Below are 13422 nucleotides of genomic sequence, written 5' to 3' on the forward strand. Positions count from 1 at the left end.
TGTTCCCAGTGGTAAAGGTACCTTCTGTAGCAAAGGTAGGAGAAAGCTTACTTTTCCTTTAGGCAAGGCCAATCAGCAAGTACAGATGGTTTCTGTACTAAGGACTACACTCCAGCTCTCCAACTCTCTCTAGCTCTTCCTCTTGGCAATGCTGGGTATCCAGACTTGGTGTGTGCTCTCTCCTATTGTTGACAATAGTCTTGGAAAAAGAGCAAAGCCTAACTTCTTGTCTGGTGCAATATTTTTATTTAACAGGCTGCAAATATAAGTTAATGAGGTTGTTCTGGTGAATGGTATTTTTTTCTTTTTTTCAATCCTGACATAAAACTTTTTTCTGGAATCGAATGCCTGCTGACGTTGACTTAGCCCATGCTCTCTGGCAGGGCTGCTTTCCTGGGCTTCTGCTGGCCACTCTGGGTGTCCACAGAGGCTGACAAGGTAACAACCAGTATAGACACTACCTCTCCTGCCACTCTCCACTGTTCTAAGCTGGTCAGTGGTTGCTTTGGATGCTCCCAGTTCTGGTGCTTGTTTGGCCCAGGGCCCAAATGATTTATTTCAGCTAACTTCTTCGGCAAGTTGGAGCTCAGGCCAGGCAGAGTGCTGTGAGTAAAGTGAGCCTGAATGGGCCCCTCATGCTTCCAAAGGAACTGTAAAGGAAGGGACAGGACATAGCTGGGGAGGCGAGAGTCTGTGTCGTTGACAGCCGCTCTTACCTGCATCAGTGAGAAGAAATGGTTCATCGTGATTCCGATGGTGTCCTGCAACCAGCTCTCGTTAATGATATCCTGACGCTCCTGTTCTGCCTCTTCCTTCCGGGCATCACAGATGTCCCACAGGCGGTCTCGTAAATCCTGAGCAGAAAGAGACATCGCTGTTATGCTTTAGAATCACGGCTCAAATAACCTCAGTGTAATAAAACTGGAATCCTTTGCCTGTCTTAAAAATATCTCCAAAGAAGATTGGACCTAATGCACTCATGTATTTTATTTCTTCATTCAACAACTTTTTATTTGGCTTCTACCCTATGCCAGGCCTTTCCTTTGTAAGACCAGCTCACCAAATCATATGCCCACATCTAGCACAAACCCACTACAATTCACTTTATTCACGGGTGGCTATGTGTTATGTAGTATTCTAATCCTTTCACAGGAAATTTTCTTAGTTGAAAAAGTCCTTTCAGGGAATTTGGGGGAAATGACGAATTGTCGGTGGAAGAAATATGCAGCCATATTTAAACCAAGGGCACGGGCTCATTCGTTAATCATGAGTGCGGCATGTCATTCATCAAGAACTGCTGTCTGAGCTTAATAGGATTGTTCAAATCTAAGCTTTTCACTAAAGAGCTAGCAGTAAAATAAATAAATAAATAAATAAATAAATAAATAAATAAATAAATAAATAAAATTTAAAAAAATCTTTGCAAGATCCCGGGTCTGCCATTGATGTAAAAAAACTAACACTATTTACTATGCACTGAGGTCTTTCTACGTGTGTTAGAATGTCAGAATATGCCACTGTACTTATACCAACTCATTTAATGCCTCGCAACAATCTAAGGTACTCTTATTATCTCCATTTTGCAGATGAGTCACAGAGAGGTTATTTTCCTAATGTCACACAGTGAGTAAGTGGTAGATCCAAGACATGAGCCTGTGGTGCTGGGTAATACACACCTGTATTTCAGGTCTCAGTTACTTTGTCTGAAACTTACTTTTTGGATGTGCAATACAGAATAAATTAGTTTATGTATATAAAGCACTTAGCATAGTATTTAGCATACAATAATTCCTCAGTTAATAAAAACTAATATAATCTTATAAGAATATAATATTCATAGCAATAAAATCTGTTTAATAAAATATACCATTAATGAAATATGTACAATTAAAATGTGACAGTTTTCATACTAATAATTTATTGAACATTAGTCTGTGTTGGGCGTTGTGTTAAGTGCTTCACATTGATTACTCTGCTAATCCCAACAATAACCAGGAAGTAAATTCCGGTGAGTAAATGGATGCCCAGAGAGGTTAAGTCAGTTGGCTCTGGCTTCAATGTGGCAGAGTCAGGAATCTTAATGCAATCGGTTTGATTCCAGTGCCCCCAGTAGGTTTTATTTCTGTGATACTATGTCACTGAAACAATTAACATATTGGTTTGTTACCTCCAGGGAACTGCATATAAAATGAAAATATCACAGCCATTTTTGAAGCCATATTCTAAGTATTAGAACAATGCACCATTATCTTAGAGCTGATCTTGGTATCTCCATGGTCTTTCCACAGATACTCTGTCAGACATTCAGTGAGTACAGGCTTGTGTCTACCAAGCATTTGTACATTTATGAGAGCTAGAAGAGTTCCCTTTTTCTCCTGCCTCACTGTGAAGACTTGGCAAGTACTAGCGTCTGTGTGGCTCAGATTTCTGATGGCAGAGTGAGGACAATGCAGTAGGAGAACCTCTCCAATAACTTCTCAGAATTGGAATGGAACAAGCCAAGAACAAAGACATTTACCAAGCATAGAGATGGTCTGGGCTACCCAGAGGCATGGCTGGTTTTCACGTGTTGTTTGGAAAGAATTAGGGAATTATTAAATATCCCTTAATAATCATAGGTGTGTTGTATTTAAGAAAAACTCATGGCTATTAATTGTGAAGGTTATGCAGACAAAAATCATTAAAAATGAACACTTTTACAAAGTTGTTATGAATTTGACTCTGATACGCCTTGGCGATGGCCAACTTTTGTTGAATTTAATGGGAGTTCTTTGTACTTCTTGCATTTTGATGTCTGTGTCCTTCCTCAGATTAGGTAAGTTTTCAGCTATAATTTGCTCAAATAAACCTTCTGCCCATTTTTCTCTCTTCATCTTCTGGGACTCTTATACGAGTGTTATTCTGTTTTAAGAAGTCACTGAGTTCCCTAAGTCTACCTTTCTTTTCAGCTTCATTATTTTCCATAATTTTATCCTCTCTATCACTAAGTTGTTCCTCTCTTTGTCCATCCTCAGTCTTGGCATCCATCCATTCACGTTTCCATCTCAGTTATAGCATTTTTAATTTGGGCCCAACTAGATTTTAACTCTTTTATCTCTGAAGAAAGGGATTCTCTAGCGTCTTCCATGCTTTTTTTTCAAGCCCAGATAGAATTCTTATAATTGTTGTTTTAAATTCTAGTTCAGACGCCTTACTTGTATCTGTATTGATTAAATCTCTGGCTGTCATTTCTTCCTGTTCTTTCTTTTGGGGTGAATTCCTCTGTCTTGTCATTTCGGAGGAAAAAATAATAGAAACTAATAAATTACAAAAATAAAGGAAACCAGGTCCTTTGGTCGGTTTTGGTTATGTTTTAGTCTGCTGGTTAAGAGAAGCTGCCATGTTCTCTCCTTCGAATTCTGCAGCTTGTTCTCTTAATCCTCAGATTGATATCCTAGGTGTTCGAAATGATTTGATGTTGATCTGGCTGTGTTCGAGGGCTGAGACAACCCCAGGGTTCCCCTACTATGCCATCCTAGCTCCTCCTCCTTTTACAAAAGTTGTTAAAGGTTTTTGTTGGGTCAAAAGACCAAATTCAACTTATATGGTGCTTATTAGAGTCTCACATAAAACAAAATGACACAAAAAGGTGCAAAGTCAAAACTTAGATGAGACAAATACAAATAAGAAATGAAACAAGGTTCACAGGATTGTTATCGGATACAGTAGAATTCAGTACAAAAGTAGTTGTTTGGGGGCAACGATGGTTATTTTACACTATAGAGAGTGTAGGAGACCATGAAGAGGTAAGTTATCATGTTTCTTCACATCAAATATCACTATGTCAGAGAAACCGTTTAATGAACGGTTCATGGTCTGGGGAGTCTGGCAGCGTGGGTTCAGATTCCAGCTGTGAGGCTTACTATCTCTTTACCATATTTCTTCATCCATAAAATGTGACTATTACTAGTTCCCACCCCAGAGGGTTGTCCTGAGGGTGAAACAAGACAGTGCCAGCACATATACATGTTCAGTTTACTGATTACTGGTGCTACATTAAATCCTATAGAGCAAAAGATATAGTAAGGAAAATGGATAGAAACGTAACCATGACAGGGGTTTTTAACCCACTTTCATTAGTTTTTGCAAGATTATGTAGGTACAAAAATGTTAAAAAAAAAAAAAAAAGAATACAGTAATTGTTTCAATCAGAATACTTATGATGCTTTAAAAAAATGAAAGTAATATAAGGGCCCATCCTAAACCTGACTTAGGACATAGGGTCTGAAGCAAAGGCGGGATTATTTGTTTAAACTTTACAAGTTTCTCTACAATATACTACTGCTAAGAATCCACTGCTAAAAAGCATTCTAATGACATTAACAATGATAACTGGGCCAAAACTTTGAGTCTTCTAAATAGAGACTATATGTTGTTTTCTAGTGCCCATGAAATATAAACAGAAATTTTTCACATTTCAGACAACTGAAAAATTATGATAAATTTGAAATATTTTTAAAATTAATTAAAATCAAAATTCTATAAAATTAATTAAAATCAAAATTCTAAATACCTAAGTCTCTGATCACAATGCAACAGAATTGAAGCAGGGGACAAAGTTTAAAGTAATAACAACATTTGTCACCTGGAAATGAAACAAAGCATTTTTAAGAATAATTATGTGGCCAATGAAAATATCAATACTGCAATTAGACAATATTTGGTAATTAATTATATTTGAAAATACGTAGTTAAAAACTGTGGGGTCTATCCAAAGCCCTACTAAAGGGAAAGTTTTTTTTTTCCTTCCTTGACTATTTTTATCAAAATCTTCTCTACTTTATCGCTTGAATTGATATTTTAAGTTTAATATTTAAAAAAATTTTTTTTAACTTTTATTTATTTTTGAGACAGAGAGAGACAGAGCATGAACTGGGGAGGAGCAGAGAGAGAGGGAGACACAGAATCTGAAACAGGTTCCAGGCTCTGAGCTGTCAGCACAGAGCCCAACACAGGGCTGGAACTCACGGACCGTGAGATCATGACCTGAGCTGGTCGGACGCCCAACCGATCGAGCCACCCAGGTGCCCCAAAGTTTAATATTTTTAAATCTCCTATATTGTCAATTTCAGGTTTATTCTTATTAATTCCTTTCTTTTTCTCAGGTTTACTTTCTAGCTTATTTTTGAAGTTATATTCATTTCTATTATTTCATGTCTAATAGTAAGTCAAGAAAAAAAAAGGGGGGGCATATCCACCATACAAAACCAAATCAATAGATAACCACATACTTAGAAATCCACATATACATAAATGTATCATATACAACTGTGTGTGATATATTTGAGAGTCTTATCAGACCAATTGATTAACTTTTTGAAAAAGATAAAATGAGATCCGTATTCAAATAATATATAATTTAAATATTTAAAAGTAAAACATAAAACTGTAAAAGTATTAAGAGTGGAACATTTGTATATAATTTTGGAGTGGAGAAGTATTTAATTTACCACAAGGAGAAGCTACAATGAAACATTTTCCATATTTATCCATATAAACATTAAAAGCTTTCTGCATATTAAAACTCTCCTCAAATAATATAAGGCAAACATGAACCTGGGAATATATTTGTAACATATGACCGACAGATGGTTTATCTCCTTAATATAAAAAAAGGTTTTAGAGAACAATAAGAAAAAGAGCACACCCCAACAGAAAAATGGGCAGAAATCATAAATAGGCTTCAGCAGGAAGGAAAAATAAATGACCATTAAACTCAGGAAAAAATGGTCAACTTCAATTGTAAAAACTGAAATGCAAATTACAGAAGATATCCATAGTTTTAATATCCATTAAGTTGGCAAAGATTAACAAAAATGATAAAACCTAATATGTGCTGGCATCCTCATATTCGGTAGCTTGGAGTGAAATTTGCCAGTTTTTAATGTGTCAATTTTTTATAATTTGCAATTTAAAAAAATTTCAGATTTTAAATGTGTTTTAAAAGTAAGCACAATTTTAGATTCAGCAATTTCACTTTTTTAGAAAATTTCCCAAGGAAATAATTGAGGATGTGGTAAATATTTTGCTGGATGAAATTTTACTGTATAATTTTCTATAATAAAAAGTTAATGTTAAACAAATACTTGTTAATGAAATGGTTAAATTATGATATAGTTCATTAATGAAATATCTCTTAGATGTAAGAATGATGAGGTAGATAAATTTTTATTGAGAAAGAAAATGTGTTCTATTGTTGAATAAGAATGCTACAAAGCAATATGTTCATTGCAGTCACTTTTTTTGCAAAGACAATTGTACCAAGGTAGTAACAATGGTTAACTACTGGCAATGGGATTATGGATTTGTCATTTTAAATTTTGCTTCTTTTTAATATCTAATGTATCTACAATAAGCATATGGTACTTCTGGAACTAGAAAAAAATCCATCCCACTTAAGGTATTGAAAATTTAAAAGCTGCCTCATTCTACCAACAATCAATTGGCTGATATGGAAAAGAAGTACACAGGAGGGCTGGCATTAGGATTAGGTAGGAAATAGATAGAAAAAACAGATATGTTTTAGGATTTATATACCTATTAATTATTGCTTAAGGAATGTCTAAGAAAAGGTAAAATACTTCAGTTTTACTAGGACATTTGTTAATTCAGTACCTTTTGGGTTAAACTCTCCAGCACCCTGGGCATCCAAATCACTATAATGCCTTCATTAAAATTTCAATCAATAGCTTCCCAATTGGTTTCCCACTTAGTCTCCCTGCTGCTTTTACTCCACTAAAGACCCTTTTAAAATCCAGAAGCCAAGGCTTCAGTTCTCATTCAGATAAATATCAGTATCCTAATAATGACCTCCAAGGCCTTAGGTAATCTGGTCCCTTATGATCTCTCTCACCTCATCACCACCCATTCTGGCCTGCTCACTCTGTTCTTCCAGCCACATCAGTCTCCTTACTGTTCTTCAAACACACCACACATCCTCCCCCTTCAGTGCCTTTGACTTTACTTTCCTCTCTGCCTGATACACTCTTTCCCCAAATATCTACATGGCTCACTCAATCACTCCTGTCCTGAGTTTGTCAAATGTCACCTTCCCAGTGGGCCTTTCCACAACTACCATAGACAAAATAGTACATCAGCAATCCTTTCCTTGCCCTGCTTTTTTATTCTTCACAAAGCTCTGTCAATGACATATTCACTGTATATTCTATATACTCACCTGTTTATTGCTTATTCTCTGTCTTTGGCTACCAGAACATAAATATCATGAGGTCATAGATTTTTTGTTCACTGTTGTGTCCCCAGACCCTTGAACCGTGCTGGGATCATGACAGATGTTCAAAAAATATAGAGAAGATGAATGGCTTGTGGGGTAGACATTGGCACTTTTTTTGTTGTACAAGTAAATATTAAGATTATAATCAGATCTGACTACTAGCAACCTGTACTTAAGGTAGTGGCAAGGGAAAGAATTCCTCTGACAGGATAAGGGTCTCTGTAAATTTATACAGGAAAGACAAAAGGCAAGATATTGACATCAAGCTTCCTGATCCTCAGAAGTCCTTTTCTAAACCATTAGGGTAATATATTCCATGTATGAACTTATGAAAATCAGCCTATCAAGCGCCAGGTACTGGGCTTGATGGAGATACAACAATGTATAAGATTTGGCACTCTCCCTCAGAGGATCTATTCAATATTGGCAGCCCTTTAGGTTTTCCATGAAGTTCCCTCATTCCCCTTCTCTCTGACGTCATCCAACCCTATGACTGCAGTCAAGGTAGGCATGTGCTTAATAACAGGCATCAATATAGTTACAACGCCCAACAAAGGGGTTAGGAGTCTACAAAACAGATGCCAAGAATGCTCTGGCTCTGCTGAACTTGGCTCCTCTTTCTGGAAGTGTTGGCCACAATATTCTTATTCTGAATTCAAGTCCAGAAGAGCCATTGCCCAAGAAAGTTTCCAGGTTAAGTGTTCAAATCACTTCCCACCTCATCCTCATACCTAACGAAAGTAAGAAGGGAATGGGCTAGAGTTCTGCAGCACAATAGTTGAGCGTGTAGAGACCCTGGTGCAATAAGTCACAGATTTCCTTACATTTACTCTTTGGTGTAGTTCGGCCTTTGTTTCCTCATCATCCCACAGGTCATCAGGAAGACAGTTGTAATCAGCCTGCCACTGAGATACAAAGTTTTGCTTGTGATCTGGACGCTTTAGAAACTGCTGGAAATTTGTTCTGTAAGGCATTAAGAGAATGAGATGGATCTTACACGACATGCCTCTAGACTATAAAATTCTAACTTTGGAAACTTTACTTACCTAACCTCATACAAGTAAGTAAGCACAACATGCTGCCCTTCTCTCAGATGCCTGAGAACTGTTTTGATGGAGTCTATATAGGAATTTTCTATTAGTTTCCAGTAAGGTACTAGAAATGAAGGCATTTCCTGTTAAATGGTAAAGCATAAAAATAATCATTTCAAAGTGAAAATACTTCTGAATAATTGAGCCAAAAGAGCAAGACTGAGCAAAAGGACCAAGATGCGGCTGCAATTATCTAAAGCATTCTCTGTGAAACTCCTTGCTGCTCCTCCCATCCCCTCCCCCAGTTAATTCCTATTCCAAATACATTCTTTGCATCTCAGTTCAGACATAATGTCTTCCAGAAATCCTTCCGTGATCCAAAGGTCTAGAAGGTCATCTTCTGAAGTTCTGGAGTTCTATTTTAGCACCTTGTACTTCTCCCCTCATAGTAGTGATGACATTAATGGCAACTGCTTATTCATGTGTCCATATTCACCTCTAGAATATCAGTCTCATAAAGCCAAGAACAATGGTTATTTTATCCACCTCTCTATAGTTTTTCCTATTAGTACCACAGTGTCTGGAACACAGAAGGTGCTTGAGAAATATTTACTGAATAAATAAATAGATGCCATATTTTGCTTAAGTTGGAAAACTGCCTATCGTGGAGAATATCTAGTGTTTGTGTCAGGGCAATGAGTCATTTCTCTGAATTCACCCAAGTGGTATTATCTTTGCTGTGTGCACCATGAAAAATTAGAAAGTTTCTTTATGTTATCTTTAATGAAACAAGTAAACAATCAAAACCAAGAAATAAACAAAATGAAATAAAATTGAAGACATAATATATTCAATATAAATTCTGTGTACTAATTATTCATTTATTGGCTGTGCATTTATTTAATCAGGGAATTACACATGAGGACCTGAGAGATCATTTGGCCAATCTTTCCAACTGAGAAATGCCAAATACTAGATGTAAAGTATCCAATCTCTCTGTGGACCTCACTGATACATTAAGCAGGACATTTCAGGGCAAGCCTTTCAGTGTCACACATCTCATGTTACTGGAAAATTCTCCCTGTGTTGATCAGAAACTTGCCTTCTTATAGTTTCCACTTACCAGCCCTACCTGTACCCTTTAGAGAAGGGCAGACTAAATTCACACAGTCTTCCCTGTGACAGGCTATCAGATATTTGAGGACATTAGTGAGGGTAGGTAGTATGGGATTCAAGATGAAACTTGATTGTTTTTGTAGTCCCAGCCTCTAGTATGGTATTTTCTCATAACAGGCCCTCAATAAATTTTACTATGGATGTAATCAGACTTAACCTGAACTCAGTTTTATCGTTAAATTTTTAGGAGACTCGATGTTTCCATCTGGTTCTAAAAGTCTATGATTCAATGTCCGGTAACATTTGAAGTATTCATTTATCTAACTTAAACATTTACAGTTCCTTTAATGTTCCTCTGACATTATTTTAAAATCTTTTTCTTTCCTGGTTCTCCCCCTGGTTTCTATTCTTTCATGATCTCTCTCTCAAAGGATGAGGTATCCAGAATGGTAATAAAGAACATTTTAAATAAGCCTACTACTAAACCTCCCTCCTAGTTGACTTTAATATATTAATTCACACTCTGTGCATGGAGAGTTACCTAACTGAAGTATCACCCTGGTCACAGATTATCATTTATTCATAAGAACTTTATGAGATATTGTCAAATACTATTTTGAACTCAAGATATACCATGTTAATGGTCTTTCCTTGATCCATCTATGCAACCTTGCTCTCAAGGAAAAGGAATGGACCAGTTCATCAGGACTTAGCCTTAGTGAAACTGTGTGGGCTCTGGGTTTAGTTATTTTTCAAAGAGAGATAGAGACAGAGTGCGAGCAAGAGAGGGGCAGAGAGAGGGAGACACAGAATCTGAAGCAGGCTCCAGGCTCCAAACTGTCAACACAGAGCCCGATGCGGGGCTCAAACTCACAAAACCGTGAGATCATGACCTGAGCTGAAACCAAGAGTTGGACACTTAACTAACTTAGCCACCCTGGTGCCCCTGGGTGATCATTTTTGTAGTTTATACATGCTCAGAAGTCATGCTTTTAATAATTTTCTCTCAAATTTGGTCAGGGCTTACTGTATAGATTATTTGTCTATGTGTTACTAAATCTCATCAGCCCTTTATTAAATATTTAGGTATTTGCCTACATCTGGTCTTCTGGAATCTCCCATATCCTCTGTGATTTCTATGGGTTATTGATAATATCATGTCTGTAGGTTCCTCCAGTCTCTGGGATATAATTTTCCTGGGTCTGGGGACTTGAACTTATGTGATGTGCCTAGATATTCAAATCTGTACTTTCTGATTAAATAGTCTTCTTTTCATTGGATAAGACTGAGCATAATAGGAAATCAGTAGCCAAAGCAAATATGCACCGAAGCTTCCAGAGCTAAAGTGCAAAAGCTCCTCACTCTGATTGCCTTCTTGGTTCTCTCTGCACCTCCCCTGTGGCCGACAAAGGGAGAAGGACCCAAGCTGTCCTGGAACTTGGCTGCTGCCTCCACCTGGGAGAGCCAGATATGAAAACAGTCTCTCTCAGTCTCTCAACCTCTCTGTCTCTCTCTGTCTCTCTCTCTGTCTCTCTGTCTCTCTCTCTCTGTCTCTCTCTCTCTCTCTCTCTCTCAATATACCTTCCCCCCTCCCTATTCTCCTTCTCCCCCTTCTTCTCTCTCTGTCCACATGCCTACTGAGGTAGGTAGATATGGAGTCCTTGGAAGGCCTAAAACCAGGTTTACCAGATAAAATATAGAAGGCCCAGCTAAGTATATTGATAATCTGAAATTCAAATTTAACTAGGCATCTGTCTTTCTTCTTGTTTGGCAGGTAAGCTCTGCAGCCCATGTGTGAGAAGTTTAGGATGGGAAAAGGACTAAAGTGGATCATGTGGCGGCTTTGTTTCTAGGCTCTAGACTACTTCTAGTTGTAGCAGAATGTGTTCTCCACACGGCTTCGCTTAGGTTACCAGAGCTAGAGTTTTGTGCTGCATATCTTCCATCGTCCCTCCAGACCAACCTCCTGTCCTTCCTTCTTCACGCTGCTCGGCGCCCTGGAAGGCTAACTTATGTGAACTATTTCAGGAAACAACCTCTTCCTCCATCTCCTGGGAAAGATATGTGAGAGCAGAAAGAAACCGAGGTCTGGTTATATATTTGCCTGCTCCTCTCTGCTGCGTCACTGTGGGTGGCTGCATCCCTCTGCTGAAGGCCACAGCCCTCTCCATGCAGAGGTCCTCTTGAGCTCCAAGCATTTGCTCCCTTTCCTCACATTCTCAGGGCTACAGACCATATGACTCCCGGCTACCCTTTACTTGGGAGTAATAATCAAATCCTTGTATGTTCCCTTATTTTTGACCTTTTATTTAACTCTCCTTAAATTACCAATATAATTCTGCTTTCTGCCAGAACCCTGACTGCTAGAAGATCTACATGGAAGCCAGTACCATATCTCAATGTTAATGTTTATTTTTTTTTAATTTCTATCCTCTATTTCCTTCTTATCCTCTTTGAATTTATCCCTCTCATGAGCTTCAAGGTTTGGAGTTAAGAATTAGATTTCAATATTTTTGTCTCTTACTCCCAAGCCCTCCCAAATAAGATCATTTTAATTTTATCTCCTTCCCAACAACCTCTTCATTTTTAAGTAGGCTTCACATCTAGCATGGAGCCCAATATGGGGCTTGAACTCTCGACCCTGAGAGCAAGAGCTGGACGCTTATTTCACTGAGTGAGCCGGGTGTCCCTCCCAACAACCACTTCTATACCCTCATTCTATGACGAGTTTTTAAATATATTTATTTCAAAAAGTAGCTTCTGTTTGGCTGAGTGATATTATACACATCCATAATTATATCATTTAATGTTATCATCTTTAAATAGTTTCTGTTCTAACTTCCTTATCAATGCTAATTAATTAATTCATTAGAACTCTATCAAGAATCTACACTGTGTGTGATTCTGTATTGAATACAATTTTCCACCCTCTCTCAAAGAGTTTATAATATGATCTGGAAGATAAGACATTTCCCTAGGAAAGATCAATAATAACATCAACACCACAACCACTGAAATTCACGATTGTGTCTCAGATTCCTGCCATAGATGGTCCGCACTCAGAATTCCCTGAAGATTGCAATGTAGAAAACAGGGGCTTCATCTTTTACAAAGCTCTTTGTCTTTGAAAAGTGTTAAAGACCATTCTTGGTGATTTTCTTGACATGATTCATCTATCAAAGCAACCAGATTTGCCGAGGCGGAGACTGGGCTTTGCAGTTGTCAGAGAACAAAGAACTGAATGGAGTTTCCAGGGCTCACTGGGGGTATCTCCTGGCCTCATATGGGTGTACCTGTTTAAAGTTCTCAGTCCAGATAGCTATCTGTTCTTTCATTAGTTTAGTCAGCTTCCAAAAATTTCTCTTTCTAAAAAGTCAGAGGTTAAACTTCATTTGAAAGCATTATAATGTCTGCATGAGAACATGGATGGGGGGCTGTAATTTGCTGGATATGTGTTCTGAGAAAGTCATTCTTCCAGGAAACGGCATCTCTGCTTGTCCCTGGGGAGAAAATTGGTCCTTACAGAACCCATTTGTTCTGCTTTCAGCACTCAATAGCAGTTCAAAGTATGATTCAGAAACTCGAAAAAGTAGAGGATACAGTGTAGTTCATGAGTAGTCTCAAAAATTCACCTCTGCTTTTTGATGAGTATATGTATCACCAGCTGTGAAAGGCCTTCTAGATGGTGCAAGTAATGGAGTAAATCTTACTGTAAATAATAGAAAGACTAGCTTCTACTAGCTTGAATCTAAACTGCCATACCTCAGGAATTGGCTCATTCACATAGACCCATTCTTCTGATCCTGGCTTTGGTGGTGGTGGCACTATGGGAGTAGGTGACACCTCTGCAGAATCAGCAGGTGACTTCTTTACCGATGCTTTCCCTCCTGGTGATTTTCCTTTAGGAGAACCTTAAACGTGCATATTATATCATTTCACTACAATTGTATGAACAGAACCAGATTCTGGTAGATGAATAAATCTAGCATTACTGTGGACTTC

The 13422-nt window shown here is 37.8% G+C and overlaps 1 protein-coding gene across 4 annotated transcripts in view; it reads right to left on the reverse strand.

Moving 5' to 3' along the window:
* Positions 1 to 13422, reverse strand: part of SPEF2 (sperm flagellar 2) — a 184102-nt gene that overhangs the window by 73355 nt on the left and 97325 nt on the right. For all 4 annotated transcript variants that reach the window (XM_042952165.1, XM_042952150.1, XM_042952160.1 and 1 more), the window contains 4 exons: positions 13183 to 13331; positions 8320 to 8447; positions 8098 to 8236; positions 717 to 854 (listed from right to left, as the gene is read on the reverse strand). In XM_042952165.1, the coding sequence (XP_042808099.1) occupies positions 717 to 854; positions 8098 to 8236; positions 8320 to 8447; positions 13183 to 13331 (554 nt within the window). The remainder of the gene's footprint in view (positions 1 to 716; positions 855 to 8097; positions 8237 to 8319; positions 8448 to 13182; positions 13332 to 13422) is intronic.

The sequence above is a fragment of the Panthera leo genome, chromosome A1 (assembly GCF_018350215.1).
Source record: "Panthera leo isolate Ple1 chromosome A1, P.leo_Ple1_pat1.1, whole genome shotgun sequence".
Lineage (NCBI taxonomy): Eukaryota > Metazoa > Chordata > Mammalia > Carnivora > Felidae > Panthera > Panthera leo.